We start from the raw sequence: 18,835 nt of genomic DNA, 5'->3' as shown, positions 1-18,835 counted from the left end.
CTGACTTAAAATCATCATCCACTTGCTCATGAGCATATAGCAAGACCTTTTGCTGGTACTCATGGCTTCCGGATTCGAAATTGCAGGGGTGGTCTTAGGGGCCATTCCGATGATCATAGAAGGAATCAAGCTCTACAGAGAAGTTGCGGGAAAGAATACCCGGAGAGGCTTCCTCATGAGGCTCGAGACACTGACTGTTGAGCTCGATGCGGAGTATATGATTCTTAAGAATACTCGCGACATCATTCTCTACGATATCAAAGCAAGCACTTCAGTCGCGTTCACCGGAGGATCGGGTTTGGGCCTGGAGAATTGGAAAGAAGGCGGCAATCTGCACCAAAGAGTAGAGGAACGACTAGGGTCATCAGCCAACAGCTTCAGACAGACGGCACAGCAGATGGAAGCAGTGATCATCGAACTGATGGCGAAGCTTGGTATGGATAAAGCCGGCAAGGCATGTCCATCCCTTTTCCCATTCCTTATCTATATCCCACTCGCTAACCTGTGTAGGTCGATACCTCCTATTTCATGCGCCTTAAACTGGCCTGGAGCGATTCTGGTTACGATAATCTGATAGGCCGTTTGGGCAGATCAAATCAGCGTCTTCGCGATCTGACACAACAGAGCGCAGAGTTAGCGCCCAAGACCCGCTCGAAAACTCGGGGACGTCTAATCAGCCTGACCAGGGGGCTGCTTAGCAACGTCTACAATGCACTCAGTGGCTCGCTCTCTTGTACCTGTACACGGTCACACGGCGTCAATCTTCAGTTGGAAAACTACCCAACCAGTGTTCTCAAGCATGGCGATGAAGATATGGCAACTGAGGGAATTGCAGTACATGCTGTCTTGTCTTTCGACCCTCCCTGGCACCAGTGCAAGTGCGCATCGTGGCGCTGGGAAGAGGTCCAGATTCAAAAGAGCGCGCTGCAGTTTTCCCTGACCCCTGACTTGCAATCCATCCAATTGACGAAACCATCACGACTACGGAGGAAGGAAAGGTCCAAAGAGTGCTCGACGGAAGTTCTTATCAGCAAGAAGAACGTAGCGGTTGAAGTAGGTAGCCCAAGCGACAGTGACCTCCTGTTCAACCTCTGTGAGACATTCAGGAGCACGCAGGAAGTCCAACCACAGGCTCCTTATGGGTATGTGCTGGATCGATCGACGGCCGGTGGGTGCCGGCTCAGAATCTCATCCTTGTGCCACGGCGAAGACGACTGGACTCCGTTCACTTTGAAGGACATTTTGCTTCGCCGTGGCGAGCGTATTCCCCGTCTCGCTTTCAAGCACAAGGTCAAGCTAGCACCTATACTTGCGAGAACTTTACTCCAACTCTCTCCGTCGTCGTGGTTACCTGCAGTTCTCACCAGCGAGCACATTATTTTCATCCGGCGACCCACGGTGGCGACCTTCTACGATTGCGTGTACGTTTCCAAGTCCCTCCCGGAAAGGCCGCCAAGCGCCTACAAAATGAATTGTGAGCGAAAATTCGACCTGCCGTCCGACTACACCGAAGACGAGGGGCGACTGTTTTCTCTGGGAATCCTTCTGATGGAGCTCGTGCTTGGCGCCACGTGGGAGTCCATTCGTGACTCTGCCACCTCAAGCTCTGATATTGACGTGGCAGAGGAATGTTTGTCCCGGGTGCAGGCTGAGGGCGACCACTATTACCGTGCCATCAAATGCTGTATCGAATTCGAGTTTCTCGAGCCCGAAGCGGATCTGGACAAGGCACCGTTTCGACAAGAGGTATACGACAAAGTGGTTGGACTTTTGGAGGATAATCTTAGTTGAAGGGAAGGGCAGAACACATGGGGCCCGAGCAGAGCAACCACGCAGGATACAGGATCATGTGGCAAATCACGATGATTAGTAGTAGCAAGTCATTTGACATTAAGATTTATAATGTAAGGTATGGTAACGACCAGATACCATTGTGACCATCTCAGTTCTCTTCATCCTTCATATAAGGGCCGCGATATGTCGGACGCACTGGGACCACAAGATGTGGAACACCAAATCAAACAGCCATGCTAAGCATTTGGCCCATCCTCATTGTCGTCGTCGCTGCCTTCGGACCATCCGACCGCCCAGCTGCCGGACCATGACCAACGACGCTTGATACGCGCTGGCTTAGACTGGAGCCCTTCTTTCGGTCGGTCCATTTTGGTGGCCGTCTTGCGCGAGGTCGCCTTGTGGTGGACGAAGCGGACGAGCGAGCCGAGTCCGTACAACGAGGCAATGAACAGGAAGAGAACGACGGGGGCTAGCAGGCCGCCTGCGACGATGTTCCTGAGTCGCGATTTGCGTGTCAGCTTTGGCCCGAGCACAGATGAGGTGGGGAAGGGGAAATCATGGACTCTTGTCTCGGGCAATGGATGAGAAAGGGGACATACTTGGTCATGTTGTCAATCGTGCCTCTGCGTTCATAATGAAAGCTTCTCATCCAGAGGAAGGCAAAGGCGTTGAGACTGTAACATCCCGTGCGTGATTAGCATGGATTTCTTGTGGCTTCTCGCTCAACGTTCTCCAGGGCGAAAGTCGACTTACGCGAGGCTCATCGTCATCCCGTAGATTACGTACATCTCGAATTCTCTGGTCAACGGAATAAAACCTTGTAGCAAGAGGCTGATGGCCTGCATTTAGCACCTGATTAGCTCGATTAACCTCTCCACAGCCGGTTGACCAGATCGCTTCCGTTCCACGGAGCGAAAAGCAATGTATGATGTACGTGAACCGACGAGGACGTACCGTGAAAATATACATGTAGGGATGCGCAATCCACAAGGTGTGGTGCACATAGCAACCGTAGTTCCGGAAGGTGTTGTCAACGCTGAAAGGGAACAGCGCACACCCCTTCGCAGGGACATGCTCGATCTTCAGCTTGATGGTGACGAGCAGGACACAGAACATGAATCCGATGCACGCGACCAAGGCACGAGTCACGCGGCGCAAACTGAGAGGGCTGGGTATAGCATTCATCTTGGCTGCAACGATGGCAGATGGCGCTGGTGGATGTCGGTGGCGAATGCCTAAATGTGTCTGGGGGGGAAAGAAGTAGGTGATTAAGACGGTGGGAGGGACAGCGAAATGAGACCCTTCCATGATGGCGGGCGAACTGATACAACCGGTACAAGGTAGGCACATGCAGTTTGGGTACGGTTACGATCGTCCCTTCCATGGTAGTTTCCCGTATTGGGTGCGTCGAAGAGTTTTAGAGACGCTCTTTCTGTTTTTATCTTCAAATTTGCGCATGTTGTTGCTAGATTGGAAGTCACGAGCAAAGCTTTTGACGGGATTAGGCACCTACTCACACTTAACCTGCATGTTTTGGTCATACTCGCGTGGCATGGACATTCAAAGTGCAATGGATAAGGAAGGGACTCAGCTGCAAATTTTTTTGAGAAGTTTCGATCTCATTTGATATAGAACGATCGCCATACTTGTGGTCTTGGGCTTGCACAATGTGATAAGGTCATAGCCTTGCAGTACTCCTACATAGCCCCATCGAAACAAGTCCGATCACTCGGTAGCGTGGGCATGGACATCCATCAACCGGCACATGAGCGGCTTGCGGTCCCAGATAACAAAGACCTTCTGATCCAGCCAGTCGGGCCCCACGTCCGACTCGATGTCGAAATTGTAGAGCAACTTGGCGAGGATCAGCCGCATCTCGTGCCACGCCAAGTTCATACCGATGCAGTTGCGCGGACCCACCGAAAACGGCTGATGGGCGTTGCGCTTATCGTCTGCGTAGTCTGGGTCGCCAAGCCAGCGTTCGGGGGCGAAGCGGTCGGGGTGTCTGGAGGAGGGATGAGCAAAGGTGTGCACCAGTTTCGAAGTAGTTCTTTCCGCAGCATAGAGTATATGTGTGACTTATCTGATGGATGGAGACGGGCAAAAAGCTAAGTAGTCACTTACCTAAAGTTCGCGGGTGACCGGTAGGTGGCAGTCTGGTGGACAGAAATCCGTGTGCCGGCGGGGATCCGCCGACCGAGAATCTCGTTGCCCCCTGGGGCTACCTCGCGTGGGATGCTCGAGGGGATTGGCGGGTATACTCGCAGACCTTCTCGGATGCCTACATCAAAGGAGGTAAATCACTGTGGCATGATGAACGGTGGGGGGTGTTGGCATGGGTCAAAACGGCTTACATGCGTTAAGATACGGCAGGCTCGCAAGCTCCTCCATCGAAATCGCGTCGCTGCTAGGGAAGGCCTGGCGAATCTCGTCGGTCAAGATCTTCATCTTGTCCGGGTTGGCCAGCAGATAGTAGGTGAGACCAGTCAAGAGCGAGGCTGTCTCGTAGTCAGACGTGAAGTCCCAGATGAAAGTTGCCATTGTTCCGCCATCCATCATACCGTCATGTGCTCACCTGTGGTTTCGGTCCCCGCGGTCATGAAGAGCTCGGCATTGACGTGCATATCGTCGAGCGACAGCACATGCGAGTCAACCACATGGCTCCAGATATCGGGCTTGTCGGAGCCCTGCGCAAGCCGCTTATTAACGCGCGTCACGGTGTGGTTAAAGTGGTCAAGCCGCATCTTAGCAACGGACCTGGGCTCCAGCAGACGAAACAGCCAACGCGACAAGGGGTAGAACTCAATGAGCTGGAGCCAGGGCAGGACGCGCACCGTCTCGAACACGGTCGCGACCCAGTCCGAGTAGCCGTTCCTCTCAAGGAGGCCCAAGGGCTCGCCAAAGGCCAGCTCGGCCATGATGTCAAAGGTGGTGAAGTTGAACAGCCGGGCCAGGTTGACGACGGCCCCACCGTCGGACTGCTGCCGCGCGCGGACGACCAGGAGGTCGGCGTACCGGCGCAGGATGGGCTCCTGGCGGCGCAGCGCCTGCTCGGCGAAGGCGGGCGCGAAGGCCCGCCGCAGGGCGGCGTGGCGGGCCTGGTCGGGCTCGGCGATGAGGTTGTGGACGCCGTTGGCCGAGGGGGCGTGGAAGCGGACCTCCTTGGTGTTCTCCCGCCTGCCCCTGGGGACGAGGCAGATGTCGCTCCAGGCGCGACCGTCGGTGTAGCTGAGGTCATCGGGTCCGAACCGGACGACGGTGCCGTACGTCTGGTGCAGCTTGGTCATGTGGCGGACCTGGCGACCCTGGATGCAGGCGACCCAATACGGGAGGCGGGTACAAGCCGAGAGCCGGGGGCCCGGAATGGAGCTGAGTGGATGCAGAAAGAGCGCATATGTGGGGTAGGCGAGGAAATACAAGGCCAAGCTGGTGCCAACAAAGAGCGCCGCCGTAGCGGACGCAGCACGGAGACTAGTGAAGACCTCGTGCAAGTCGATCATGATACTGAGCCTGTTACGGGGCAAGACGTTTGTTGGTGTTCAGTCCAGATAGACCCAGCTTGATTGATTTACTTTTGTATCTTAATCTTTCCTCTTGAATTGAGTCTACTTCCTGTCCAGGCAATTTGGTACTTGATTAGCGATGTAGGCGATGTAACGTGCAGCACACCCGACAGGATGAACATTCTTGGGCTTTTAAGGCGCACTTAGGTGGTGAGGTTAGGTGAGGGGACCGGTAGGCTAGGGCATTTGACGTCCGCTAAAACGCACAGCTACCGAGGACTGGGTGGAGCATAACAGTTCCCCCACGGCGGATTTCAGGGCCCCCTCCTGCAAGCTACAGTGGTCAGCCCCAGCCCACTTCGGTTAGCGGTAAGACGTCCGTATTTCTCCCACCCTGCCCGGACATACATCGAATTGTATCCAATTGAGATGCTCTGTTATGCGCCGGCTCAGTGTACCCCAGGATCATACGGGGCCATGGTTGTCGCATGAAATGATACGGGTGGGGGGCATTTCAGTTGGAGAAGCGTGACTCGAGTGACAAGCTAACGCCTGTCAACGTGGCACATTTTTCGTAGCGCGTTCGCAATATACCTACCGGTGGACCCTTTTCGGCAAAAGTACCAACCATCCATTCGGGTGCGCGTTGATATCAAACCTCGCACCTCGAGCTCCACCATCAGCGACGAACATGCATCATGTCCCGTACCACGAAGGTATTTGTCGCAAGAACCCCAGGGATAGCCATCAACTGTAATGCAATTACGCATGTTAAAGGAGGCAACGGAGTCCCGAAATGCATCTTTCAGCCATGCATTGACCATCGGGTTTCTCATTTTCCTGCATGATATTGCCATTCCCACCGTCACTCCCGCTTCGTATCCCCACATTGGACGGCCAGTTGGCACTAGGCGAGTGGGAAAAGTGACCACACTGGTTGCAAGGATGACTTCGCAGCAACCGTCGGATGATGGCCGACTGTTTGACAGAGGTTCGTCGCGCAGCCACAATCCTCGAATATGTGCGGAAGCTGGTGAATTTCGGGACCAGGCTATCGTGGCCATCACTGCTTGTGAGTATTCTGTTCTTGGCAGGGGGGATTGCAATGAATAAAAAAAAAGAGAGAAAACGAATCGACTGTAGCAACGAAGTATTCCGGTACCCTCCCGGCGTTAAAACATTCTTCTTCATGGGACCGAGACGACTCATTGGCCTCCCCTCCGATCCCATATATCCTTCCCTTGGACCCATGCCGCTGTCCTGCTATACGGCATGCCAGGCGGGGCCTCGGAGCCCTCGCTATCATGAGGAATCTGCATCGACATACCATGCTCTGCGGCGCGTCGGCGGAGTCGATCGCCGGCGGAAGACGGAGGGACGATAGGTTCAACGGCATCTTCTCGGCGTACGAGGCTCGTACCTCTTACGCGCCGTCTCGCCCTCGACGTCTATTCGGCGTCCGCGGCCTCCGAATTACTTCGAATATCATGTCCCTCGGCAGTCCATTATAACACTTTCATTTCCTTTTTCTTATGTATCACCGATTCGGAAGGGAGTTGTTGCTTATATAGCCAGCCAGCTCAGGGGCTACCGGCAACTGCCGAAAAAGGGGCGGCACGTGCGCTCCACGCACGGATCCCAGGATCATCGTACGACAGGGATCTGGGGCTCTCCACGACTCTAAGATAAACGGCCATGTAACTGAATAGACACTAATTCGATTCCACTCTGCGTACGAATCGTATGGAGGCCCATTCAATAGTTTTGTGCCAATTTTCCGATTTTTCTCTCCCGATCCACTATTTAAGGTGGAATGACGGGAAAAAGGGGGTGAGTGGGAAGGTTGACCTCTTTGGTAGCGAGTATCATAGTGGTGTCTGGATAGCTGTCAACCACCCAATGCATTCTTATGACGAACGACATGTTCATTATTACCCAAGATGATATTCCTGTTCGCTTTTAGCTCAGACTGACAAACGAGGCATCACAACAAATCTGGATGTTGGCTCCTTGTGGTAATTATTCGAATCCTCTAACAATTTTGCCTACCTCAAAGAAATATTAAGCAAACCACAACTTCCTTTACTCCATTACAGCTATCAAGAGCCATTTCATCCGACAGTACTGCGTACTCAATATCGACATGGGGGACTGGCAACCTGACCCGCTCCCGACACCTCCGTTAAAAGGAGAAACCCCGGACCCGAAGGAGAGCAGTGATGCCGAGTGTCAAGATCTGACAGGGATGAAGACAAAAATCCGCGGCCTCGTATCCCAGTTTCTCGACGGCATCGGCTACAGCGGCCCGGCGACGGGCGACGACTTCGACGGCCTGCTGCGGGGCGTGCACGAACAGGCCCGAGACCTGGGCGTCCCCCAGCCCGAGGGCTCCAAGTCCCGGTACTTCTTCATAGTCGGCCTCCATTACGCTCGGGTATGTTTCACCATCCCCCCGTCTCCAATGTTATCCGCGTCTAACCACGCCACGTGGTGGTGCTTCCAGTTCTGCTATCCCAAGCACCCCATGGACCTGCGCATCTTCATCGGCATCTTCACCTGGCTCGTCGCCCTGGTCGACGACGAGGCCGGCCAGGACGCGACGGAATGGATCCACTTCGTGCGGCGGTTCCACGCGCGGGAGCCGCAGACGTCGGCGCTGGCGCGGGCGCTGGACGCGTACCTGCGGCGGGTGGACGCGTGGTACGAGCCGCTGGTGGCCAACTTCATCGTGACGGCGTCGCTCAACTTCGTCAACGCCACCGCCCTCGCCAGCGCCGTCTTCGCCTCCCCGGCCTGGGCCCCCACCGCCGGCGCCGTGCGCTGGCCCTACTTCCTCCGCGACAAGGACGGCATCTCCGAGGTCTACAGCTTCATGACCTTCCCGCGCGCGCTCGAGCCGGACGTGGCTTGCTATGTGGAGGCGGTGCCGGACATGGTGCTGTATATCAACTTTGTGAATGATATTTTGTCGTGCGTCACCTTTTCTTCTTTCCCTGTTCTTCCTTTTTGCATAGCTGGACCTAGCAGGAACTAAAACCTCAACTCGCAGATTCTACAAAGAGGAATTGGCGGGCGAGAAGGGCAACTACATGTACAATCGGGCTTTCGCAGAGACCAAGGATGTATATGACGTCTTCGGAGCCGTCGTGGAGGAGATTCTAGCAGCGTACAGGCGCATACTCTTGGTCCTTGAGAAAAAGGGCAAAGAAAAGTACTGCCAGGCGTGGATCGACCACGCCATGGGATATGTCGCTTTCCACCGGTCCCTGGAGCGATACAGGCTCCATGAAATCGGTCTTGGGGAGGACTATTATACGGATTAACATAGCCATATGTTATCGACGCGCAGTGAAGATCGATTCAACAAACTCATCGACATCTTACAGCTTAGTGAGTGTATTTAGTCTCGAAGTGCTATGACTATTTCGAGCCGTGATATTCATGAAATCATATAACCCCCCCAGAACATCAAATGAAAGCAAAATACCCAAGTGTGCCCAGGTTTTACTCCTCTTCATCGTTAGTACATACTTACATTCCCTGGCCAGGTGTCATCGGATTTGCAGTCCACTGCCCTGGCTGCTGGACAGGTGGCTGACCTTGCGACAGGTTACTACCACCTGGGTTCATAGAGGGCGGACTTGCGCCGTAGGACCCAAACACATCCTCCGATGGCTGCTGCGATGAGCGCGGCGCGGAGCTCCCAGTCTGGTAACTGATACCTTGTTGTCGCTCCGTTGTTGCCGCCGCCCCTGAAGCCATATACGATCCCTGAGGATTCAACTGCGGGGCCTGGTTCTGCGGGTAGCCTTGGGGCCCGATGTTCCCTGAAGAGATATGGGTCCGCTGGTCAGTTTGCATTGAGCCAAATGAAAGCGAGGGCGCCAAGTGCGTAGCTTGCTGAGCCTGGCCGCTGAATCCCGCATGTGGTTGATGATGGATCGGCATCTTCTGCTGGTATTGCTGGCTCGGTGGCCCTGCATAAGGTGAACCTGTCGCATGGTGGTGGCTTGGCCCTGCCGCGCTCGGCATTTGCTGTTGGGACCAACCCGGCTGCTGCACGGGTTGTTGCCTGTTCTGGTAAGGATAGTATCCGCCAATGCCAACGTTGCCAACGTTGCCAACGGGACCAAAGGGATCCGGCTCTGGGTTCTTGAAACGATCGTAACGCTCGCTTCGCTGCTCTGATAAGTACGTATCGGTCCCCCCTCTGGCTTTCGTCATGTACCCCTCGAATAAGGTCATAGTCTGTTCAACTATTCGGAAGTGGCGCTCATCCAGAGTTGGTGGCACCTCTTCGGCCCCGGGGTTGCGGTCGTTCTTTCTGTCGTACCAGGCGAGAGAGGCCGCGATCTGGACAGCATTGCGGATCTGACGCCCATTCCATCTACCCGCGCCATTATGCTCTGTGTGTCTATCCCAGTGGCCTGTAGCGAACTCGCAGATGCCGTCCACATCAACGTATAAGGCTTTTCCGTCGTTGATTTTAGAACGCTGCTCCTCAATACTTCGAAGGCGCATGAGGTTCATTCGTGTAATCTCTTCTGTTTGCGATCTTCCAAGTGGAGGATAATACAGGGAGAGGTGGACTCGGGACTTGAAGGCTTCATCGAGGGTTCCCACTCGGTTCGTAGTCAGAAAGAGAATGCCATTGTAGTATTCCAGAACGCTAGGTATGTATTAGTTATGAGAGATATAGTAGATCGTATGGCCATGAAGAGAACTGCACCGTAGAAAGACCGATACCAAGGCATTCCTCTGTAAATTGTTTGTCTCACGTTGAGATAAGAAAACATCGGCCTCATCAAGGAGCAATATACTGAAAAGACAATGTCAGCTGCTTCTACTTGCATCATTACCAACTTCGCGGTTCACGATGTTTGAATGATCCTTCGTACCCCGAACCACTTGGAAAGTGCATTGAGTAAACATACCAATTCCACAGATGAGCAAAGCGGAATATTTCGCCCAATGAAGATTCCACCCCTTGGGGCGTGAACCCCAAGTCACCGCACGTAATGACGAACAGTGGCTGCTTGAACCACAACGCGACAGATTCTGCAGTGGCCGTTTTGCCCACGCCCGGTGCTCCGTGGAGAAGAATGACAAGACCGCGACCTTTCCCTCGGATCAGGTCTTGATCTATCATGGTCGCAAACTCAGGACGGTTCTCCATATCCTTGCGTTGGAAGTGAGACGAAACGACCGCTTTGACGATACGGATGTGCCCAGGATCAATCTTCAAGCTGTCAAAAGCATCAAAGTCTGTCTGAAGTCGATGGAGATATCGCACGTCGGCCAAAAAGAACTTGCGTTCTCTGAGTGCGTAGGCAGGAAGACATTCAGCGAAAAGCAAAAGATCTTCCTCCGTGAATTCGGGTTTCTTCTGAGGCATTGCGAGTGGTTCTTTATCCATAAAGCTAGATGCTTCTAGGATACATATTGCATCATCTGTCTGGGTCCGGTCCTGAACACGCGATATCTCGTCTGTTCGTTTTTTGTCGCTCCACCTGATTATTTCAATCATGTCTTGACGAGTATGTAACTCTGGAGCGCGAACCCATTTCCCTGGAAATGGAGAAGCTGTGCTCTGCGCTGCCCTGTAAGCTTCACTGACGTCGACGATAACGTCACTCTCAATGTATGTCGAGTTGTGTACCACTGTAGGTGTTGAGACCAATTGCTGCTGTTGCTGAGCGCTCAAGCCTGGTCCTGGCCCCGGTGGTCCCCGAGATGACCGAGGAAACCACTTGCGACTCCATCCACGGTAAGCCATGTGACGAAGTTCTATCGCGTCTTTGAACATTGACCCCCTCTCGCTGAAAGATCTCCGGAGCTCTTCCTGATCTTTGTGAAATCGAAGAGGGTATATAGGTAGACTGGTAACCTCTTGCAATCCTTCGAAAAAGGGGATTAAGATAAATCGTTCAGAACGGCCATAGTTTTCGCCGTGGAAGTCGATCCCATACATGCCCACGCAGAATTGTTCGAAAGTGCATTTCGGCTTCCGAGATTGGCAAGCGAGGTAGGAAGGTTGGGTCCACCCTGATGTAGCAGTAGCATCAGGCTTTTCTCGCCTATAGCATCGCCCAATCTGCAGTTCATCTTTGTCAAACCCGCCAAATACAGGCATTGATGGGAAACGCTTTGCAACAAGAAGCTCTCCGGGCGGAAAAAGGAACCACAGATCCTGATAGCGGATCTTTCGCGCTTCAGGCTTCTTTGCATCTTCGTAACGGCGTGTAGATGGCAATATGCGTTTTTCCACGAAGTCCAAGTAGCACCGTAACTCCAAAAGTGTGTGATAATTCTCCAGGAGAGCTTTTTGGAGTAGACTTCTCTCAGTTCTTCGGGCTAGAGATATCTTCCTGGGTTTGTTCGACTCGTCCGATGTAACGGAGCCAAGCTCTGGGTTTTCGGAGACCGGAACTGCTTCCTTGGCGGTCCCCTCAGGATCCGCCTGTCTCAGTCGTGCAATCGTCCCCTCCACTGTCTCCATCTGCATTTCCTCGGTCAGATTATTTGAAGTACTTGACCGAGGAAACCAGTAGTCTTCGATTTCCGTGCACTGATCTCTCATTTTGTTATGTACATGGGAGAACATTGCAAACGGGCGATAGAAGGTGGTCCTGTTGTGACCCTTCCACTCGAGGTCGGGGTGGTCCAACGCTTTGCAAAGTAAAAACAACAATGCTGGCGATTGTATACGGACCCTTTGAATGATAACCTCATCCATCTCATCAGGATCGACCCGGCGCTTGTGGTTGTCTTCGTCGAGCTCACCACGACGGCCAAGCTCTTGACGAACTTGTTCATCGAAATCGGACCCTGCAATGAGGACTTCAATGCAGTTCTTGCCTTCATGATCCCCATACCGATTCTTGAACAACTCAAAATTCGTATCTCGAGTCTCTGGTATGGTATTCTCTTCATACCCGAGCTCATAATCATCTTCCAGGTAAGAAAGCTCGGAGATGGTAGACGGCTTAGTACTGGTGGAAACTGAACTCGCTACCTTCCTCAGCTGACGCTCAACCTTCTTCAGTCGTTTAGTGGTGTCATTGTGCAGCTCATATAGCTTATCTTGTGTTTTGTTTTGTGCATTGCTTTGGGCCCTGTGAAGCTTGAGGTACCGCTCGATAAGGACTGCAGGGCCTCCTGTAGGGTCCTCGGCTGCCAGATCTTGTTCCAAAGCAGCAAGCGCCTCCTTTGAAAGTGAAGCTGAAGAGGACTGGCTTTTCGCGTCGTTGAAATGGCTCGCCATTGTTGGGTCTGATCATGTGCTTAAGGTTGCGCAATTCAGCGAGTCGAGACTTGTTGGCTTGGTTTGGACTTTCAAGTATTGCAATGCATCCTTAGCTTGAAGATGATGCGCTCTGGAGTTGTTGCGTCCAAAAAGTGAATTGGCCAGAGATCAGTGAATTTTTCATTTTACCGCCCAAAGCTGAAACGGGGCTTACCATGATCCGACCCTCCATTACGGAAGCCTTGCTGTTCTCGTCCTCATTCTCTCATTCATACCTGGTAGTGGTGGCCTTGCTAATGCGAGATGCCCCACTTGTGATACATTTGTCGATCTTTTAATTCGTGTTCATGCAGCTCTGTTGGTTATGGAAGAGGGGTCAGGCCAGTATTATGCATCTTGGCGGGCATAAGCAGGGCGGCAGCCTGCTTTCCTCACCGAGATGGTTGCAACCACCATACCTTCTTGGAGCCTGATGCTTACCTACTTACCGTGAGCAATGACTGGAACTTCATCTGCACCTAATACACCCAACCTTTTACATGGTTTATCCGCCAACATGACAAGCAGAGTTCCTATCATAAACCAATGCCAGCCTAGCAGCAGCAGCAGTAATGTCGCAGTTGCGGATTTGGAGGCTTGGTTTAAGAAGGAAGGAACAAGCGTCCATGATGCCTATGGCGAAAAGACCTATTACGCGGATGATCAATCGAGATTCATTCCTGGATCAGAACCACCGGTTCTGTGAGTAAAACATAGCTTTTTATTGTATGGATACTGATGCGACACCAGACACCTTCAGCAGGTCTTGGTCGCATTTGGGCGCGTTCAGACCCCTAATCAACTGGCTGCCGTTCACAACGGTACACTTGATCAGGCTCAAACAAACGGTCTCGACCTCCTCAAATGTTCGTGGGACGATGTTTTAAACCAACTAGAAGCTGCCAAGTTGGAAAACCTCAATTCGCCCAAGAAGACAACAAGGAGGGCAGACAGGGTGGTAGCCAAAGCCGCACCATATATTCAACCTTGGGTTGAGCTAGTACCTGAAGAATATGGACTTAGTGTGATCAAAGGCGGTCTAACACTCCTATTTGCCGTATGTAAACCTTTTCATCAATCAGCGACTAATACAAAAGAGAGACTAACGCCAGCAAATGTATAGACTGCCCGACACAAAGAGCAGAATCGTGACAAGATCATTCAGACATTCGAGGAGATCCCGGACATGATCCGCACGATGGACGCCGCGTACAAGCTATTTGGACGTGACGACGACGAAGACATATCTGGCATAGCAAAGTCCTTTTACGACGAGCTTTGCAAGGATATTCCGGACCTTATACATATCCTCGATGGAACTAGGAAGAGTAAGAAGAATCACACGCGCAACCTCCTGTTGGGAGTTCAAGAAGGCTGACGCCCAATACAGGGTTTACCCGGGTTATGAACCGTTTGGCCGGTGGGACGCCCGAGACGGAAACAGTCGATGGGATTTTGGAGAAGCTAAGACGAAGGTCTTCCGAGCTGGGATCCACAATTAGCCGGATCAAGATGAAGCTTCAAGCAAAGACTCACGCCGATCTCCAGTTGATCCGGTCAAGCATCGAAGAGACTCATATGGGGATGGCGGCGATATCGGGCCAACTCGGAGACTTGGCCAGCCGGCAAGACATTGAGCAACTCTCCCAGAGAAACAACAGGAACCTGGCGCAGTTTGCAAGCGTATTTGGGACGCGGTTGATCAATACACTGCGCCAGGAAGTCCGCTCCGAAGTCCAGTCCATCGTGAAAGATCACTCGGCGGGAGAGTTTGCGGCCGAGGCCAAGACGATGGTGTTGAGGATGGCCCAGGAGAACGCGGTGCTTCGGGAACATATCGCAACACAGAGCTTGCAGATCGAGTACAACCGCTCAAGACAACCATCGCCGAGTCCCATCCCGACACTCTCTGAACTGGACCTCATGAAAATACTCGATGTCGACCCGCAATCATGGACAGATGACCTGACCTCGGTTCTCAGGCAAGCTAGCCGAATGGATACCGACAGCAAGGCCAGAGCGCGGTGGTTGATGAAGACCCGCCACTTTCAAAGCTGGCTGGGCACGTCGCACTCGACGCTGCTGCTCGCTGTCGGGGCCCTGGCGCTAGAGAAAGTATCGCCCATGTCGGTTCTGGCCAGTACCATAGCCGTCAGTCTCCCTCGACCTCCCCAACACCGTGGTGTTACATTTCTTCTGCGGGAAGCACCTCGATGTCGATTCCGAGGATTGCCTGAGCGGGCCCAACGGCATGCTGCGCAGCCTAATCGCCCAGCTTGTTCTCGCGTTGAGGGCGCCGCTTCCCAACCTCGGCGCCATCGACTCACATGAGTTCCTCCAGGATTGCTACAACCGCACACTGCCGGCTTTGTGCGAAGTGTTCCGGCTTTTAGTTCAGCAGGTTCCCCAAGGCGTCGCGTTATACGTCCTTCTTGATGGCGTTTCGTGGTACGAACAGGCGCATTGGGCCGCCGACCTTGGGTTCATCGTCGGCTTACTCAAAGACCTTGCCGCGCCTGGTGGGGTTCCCCAGTTCAAGGTTCTTCTCACGAGCCCGAACCGAACAATTGAGATTCAGGATTTAGTGGATATCCAGTCGGAGTATATCTCTCTGGCCCCTGGAAATATGGATTACATGCCCCTGGTATCATATGCCCAGATGGGATCGTTGTACAACAGGGTCTGAAAGGAGACGGTGGTGCGAACGGAATTTGTTGGCGCAGTAGTAGCTTATTCGGATCATCATCTCTAATACTATCTTGGTAGATATTAACTTATGTATGCATTTTTTGATGTGGATTGCAGGTGCCAAACATGCCTTCATGTGGTACAACTTGCCCTTCTTAATCCACTCAGTCGCCTTCAGATATCGCAAACACTAATGCAGAGTCCCGCTCATGTGTCAATTTAATGAATTGTATCGCAATGCAAGTGTCCAAAAGCTGTCACTTTTACATTGCATGCTGGCAAGGCAATTGTGCTGTACCACCTAGCCAGCGCTGAGTACACAGGCTCGGAAGGAGTTGCGAGGCTTCATTGGCTGATCACCCCTCGAGATCGACACCACTTCCTAACTTGTGTCTCCAAACCGTCTGCAGGTCGAATTCTAAGCGAGCTCTTGACTGGTTCCCCTGCGAAGACGCCGAACGCCCTCGGATGCTGTACACCGTCAGACAAACCCCCTCTTTACAGTGCGTTTCTACGTCAAGAGCCTCGCCTCGGACGTGTGAAGTCTGGTCTCGGGCTTTAAAAGCCGGGTGGAAAAGGTAGCAATTCACCATCCTCGACACTCGAATCCTTTCTACTCGCAAAATCCCCACACCTCACCGGTCACTACTATATCTCGTTGCACCGGGAGCTCAAGCCGCTCGGCACCTAAGCCGTACACCCACGTCTACTAGACACCAGGAAATTTCGTCCTCTACAATGGCAGCAAAGTGCTACAATTTCGCCATCGACAAATTCGGAAATACTGTGATTGTCTACGAACCTAAGTCATCGCCATGTAATCCCATCAATGACACGCAAAGGGTGGTACATTGCTGCGCCAACGGCGACATCTGTCTCAGCGACAACATATGTCACAATTTAAACAACCACTCGGAGACCACTGGATACTACCGACCCGGCTGCACAGACCCAGACTTCCCAGAGCCGGCCTGTCGAACGCAATGCAGTAAGTAATTACGGGGACTCCAACCAGCTCGCTGCATGCTAGGAAATATCCTTACTGATCAGTGCCTGGTGGTGATTGACCCTAAACAGAAGACCACTCCTGGGACTTCGTCTACCTGACCGACAGAAAGGTGTGGGCCTGCTGCAATGACACTGCTGTCAAAATCAACGGGGCAGTCGCGGACTGCAGGCACACGCCGCCAGACAATCCGAATAAGGGGGAACCCTTTCAAGCGCCCGCCCCCGACAAGCTCACCCCTTACTTCACGATACCGATCGCAGGGTCTGTCCAAGAGACATCACTGTCAGCATCCGGCGGCGGAGACTTGACGGCGGGTGCGGCTGCGGGGATAGGAGTAGGCGCGGGCTTGGGCACGGCTTTGGTTGTGGTCAGCGCCGGCTTGTGGTATTTGCGTCGTCATCGCCGCCGACGCCAAGAACCTGCTTCTGGGCATGATGAGAGATTGGATCAACAGCACCAGCAGCAATTTAAACCACAGCCGGGGTACGATACGACCAATACGCATCCAGGTGAACTGAGGGGCACCACAAGTCCCCGGGAGCTTGAACACAGAATCAGACCGGAGGAGTTGCAGGCATAATGATTGAGTTCATGTTCATGAGATTAAATCAATTCGACAGTCTGAATTGTGGCAGATCGAGCTTAGTCCCAGTCTCGTCAACATCGCTACTTGACCCAGTTATGCTATTTCCTTATCGCTACCCACCTATGATCCTTTCAACTTGTTTTTTACGTCATTCAGTTCCTGTGTCCATCCAGGTGGAAAGTAGCAACTCGTATTGCCTTTTGAGACCCTCAGGAAGACGTTGACAGGTGCCTCGAATCTGGCCCAATAGATTCACCAGTCGTCCAATCTTAAGCAGGCTGCCGTACTTTCCGGGAACGAACAATCCTCACATACGCATTAGTCCTTGGACATGACAAGGCAGAGTTCATGCATCCTCCCTTGGGTCCGACGCCACCTAGAGCCTCATAAGCAGGCTGTACTGGAGCATATCAGGCTGCTAAGCAAGGGCTTCAACGCCACAGGTTGAATGGGACAAAGAAGTGAAATGGTTGGCGCCTCCAAATCCGCAGAGATGCGCCACAGCACTTTGCTGACTGGACTGATGGCTGTGGGCGCAAAGCAGGATCCCGCCCACAGCCAATCTTCCTTTTGTTTTTCTCGCAGCTCTTTCGCCTACACATCCAATGACTTCGATTCTCGTCCTAAGCCACCATGTTGTGCGACGTATCCCGGAAATTGCATCAGCAGATCAGCATGACCAACAACCCACCTCTGTTCCCCCCCTTCTCCCTGAAAAAGACTGGGCTCGACGTAGACGTCTAAATTGTTCCCAAATCCCCCACGCCCTTGCACTTCTATCATAAAACAGCGTGCATGGCCGGACTACATAGGATATCCATTCCAAGATCAATCTCCCACTTGAAACTCGATCGTTCCCTTGTGGTATCGCAGATTCAAAATGGCAACATACTGTTTTACCTTCGCGACAGACAAGTACCAAAACACACAAATCACGTATTCGCCGAACCAATCCCCATGTGGCGTCTTCAATGCTACTACCAAGGTATTGCCCTGTTGCACCAAGGGAGATACCTGCCTCAGCAACGTCTTGTGCCGCGTCAGTGGTGGTAAGCACGCAGGCAACACGAGCGGGTACTACCGACCTGGCTGCACCGATCCAAACTTCCCGGATCCTTTCTGCCGAAAGCAATGCAGTAAGGAGAAATATTTTGTGATTGGCGGAAAGTCTCGTTACTGACCCTGTGCTGCGATCCCCGCGTCAACAGAAGATCATACTTGGGATGTTGTCTATCAAGACGACTCCAAGAACTGGGCATGCTGCGATGACAAGGACTGCAACCATCCGTTGCCGGGAAATGCCGACTTAGGGGAGCCCTTTGACGCCCCCTCCACTTCCGACCTGGTTTCTTACTACACGGTACCTTGGGATGGAAATGTTCAACCGACGATCCCACCGTCCTCTCCCTCTTCACCACCATCCTCTCCCTCTTCATCACCATCAACTGAGCCCGCGCCCACCGGCGGATTACTATCGGCAGGTGCATCTGCGGGGATAGGAATAGGCGTAGGCCTAGGTGTAGCACTGGCTGTGGTCGGTGCCGGCTTTTGGCTTTTGCGGCGCCGCCAGCTCAAGGAACCTGTTGTTGGGCAAGATGATGGGACAGGGAAAAAGCAGCAGCAGCAGCAGCGGGCCTGGGGAGACTTTCCAAACAACTATACAGACGATTCCAGAGCCTATGTCAGTCTCCAAGAGCTGGATGTCAACAATACGGGACCTCGTGAGCTTCAGGGATGATTCTCCGTTTGTATAAAGCTTCTGGCCCGACCTTATTCAAGGATAATGTAAAGTACATAAACAGTATTGGAGATGATTTCTAATTAGAACCTCGTGGTTGTATTCCCTATTCGATCTGCAGGAAAATAACAGAGCTATTGACAGGGTTTCTCATTTATATGTTGTCGGCAGTTGGGGCATGTCTCCATGCTGACTGTCAGATTTTGGGGGCCAGTTGCTGAATGCGTTGGGG

At 52.8% G+C, this 18,835-nt stretch overlaps 8 protein-coding genes across 8 annotated transcripts; 5 read left to right on the top strand and 3 right to left on the bottom strand.

Annotated features, from left to right (window-relative positions):
- Positions 1-109: 109 nt before the first annotated feature.
- PG985_001520 (uncharacterized protein) lies at positions 110-1,791 on the top strand (the record flags this gene model as incomplete). Its single annotated transcript, XM_066821289.1, has 2 exons — positions 110-506; positions 578-1,791. The coding sequence occupies 2 exons, from the start codon at positions 110-112 to the stop codon at positions 1,789-1,791; spliced, it is 1,611 nt and encodes a 536-aa protein (XP_066692168.1).
- Positions 1,792-2,030: 239 nt separating this feature from the next.
- On the bottom strand, positions 2,031-3,102 carry PG985_001519 (uncharacterized protein; the record flags this gene model as incomplete). The annotated part of the gene is made up of 4 exons (XM_066821288.1): positions 2,031-2,289; positions 2,394-2,468; positions 2,548-2,633; positions 2,749-3,102. 4 exons carry the CDS (start codon positions 3,100-3,102, stop codon positions 2,031-2,033), a joined length of 774 nt encoding a protein of 257 aa, XP_066692167.1.
- A 417-nt stretch (positions 3,103-3,519) lies between these two features.
- On the bottom strand, positions 3,520-5,294 carry PG985_001518 (cytochrome P450; the record flags this gene model as incomplete). The annotated part of the gene is made up of 4 exons (XM_066821287.1): positions 3,520-3,844; positions 3,919-4,075; positions 4,149-4,292; positions 4,370-5,294. The coding sequence occupies 4 exons, from the start codon at positions 5,292-5,294 to the stop codon at positions 3,520-3,522; spliced, it is 1,551 nt and encodes a 516-aa protein (XP_066692166.1).
- Positions 5,295-6,625: 1,331 nt separating this feature from the next.
- Positions 6,626-6,808, top strand: PG985_001517 (uncharacterized protein; the record flags this gene model as incomplete). Its single annotated transcript, XM_066821286.1, has 1 exon — positions 6,626-6,808. The coding sequence occupies one exon, from the start codon at positions 6,626-6,628 to the stop codon at positions 6,806-6,808; it is 183 nt and encodes a 60-aa protein (XP_066692165.1).
- A 953-nt stretch (positions 6,809-7,761) lies between these two features.
- PG985_001516 (uncharacterized protein) lies at positions 7,762-12,561 on the bottom strand (the record flags this gene model as incomplete). Its single annotated transcript, XM_066821285.1, has 5 exons — positions 7,762-8,235; positions 8,468-8,604; positions 8,829-8,837; positions 8,897-9,966; positions 10,232-12,561. The coding sequence occupies 5 exons, from the start codon at positions 12,559-12,561 to the stop codon at positions 7,762-7,764; spliced, it is 4,020 nt and encodes a 1,339-aa protein (XP_066692164.1).
- A 538-nt stretch (positions 12,562-13,099) lies between these two features.
- On the top strand, positions 13,100-15,268 carry PG985_001515 (uncharacterized protein; the record flags this gene model as incomplete). The annotated part of the gene is given in 5 exon segments (XM_066821284.1): positions 13,100-13,284; positions 13,333-13,639; positions 13,706-13,910; positions 13,973-14,722; positions 14,739-15,268. The coding sequence occupies 5 exon segments, from the start codon at positions 13,100-13,102 to the stop codon at positions 15,266-15,268; spliced, it is 1,977 nt and encodes a 658-aa protein (XP_066692163.1).
- Positions 15,269-16,008: 740 nt separating this feature from the next.
- Positions 16,009-16,859, top strand: PG985_001514 (uncharacterized protein; the record flags this gene model as incomplete). The annotated part of the gene is made up of 2 exons (XM_066821283.1): positions 16,009-16,258; positions 16,348-16,859. The coding sequence occupies 2 exons, from the start codon at positions 16,009-16,011 to the stop codon at positions 16,857-16,859; spliced, it is 762 nt and encodes a 253-aa protein (XP_066692162.1).
- Positions 16,860-17,745: 886 nt separating this feature from the next.
- Positions 17,746-18,603, top strand: PG985_001513 (uncharacterized protein; the record flags this gene model as incomplete). Its single annotated transcript, XM_066821282.1, has 2 exons — positions 17,746-18,001; positions 18,074-18,603. 2 exons carry the CDS (start codon positions 17,746-17,748, stop codon positions 18,601-18,603), a joined length of 786 nt encoding a protein of 261 aa, XP_066692161.1.
- Between the last annotated feature and the right edge of the window lie 232 nt (positions 18,604-18,835).

The sequence above is a fragment of the Apiospora marii genome (genome assembly GCF_038362585.1).
Source record: "Apiospora marii strain CBS 49790 chromosome Unknown utg000001l_segment0_segment0, whole genome shotgun sequence".
NCBI classification, from domain to species: domain Eukaryota; kingdom Fungi; phylum Ascomycota; class Sordariomycetes; order Amphisphaeriales; family Apiosporaceae; genus Apiospora; species Apiospora marii.
Note: the sequence above shows the minus strand (reverse complement) of the source record. Positions and strands in the feature narration are given on the sequence as shown.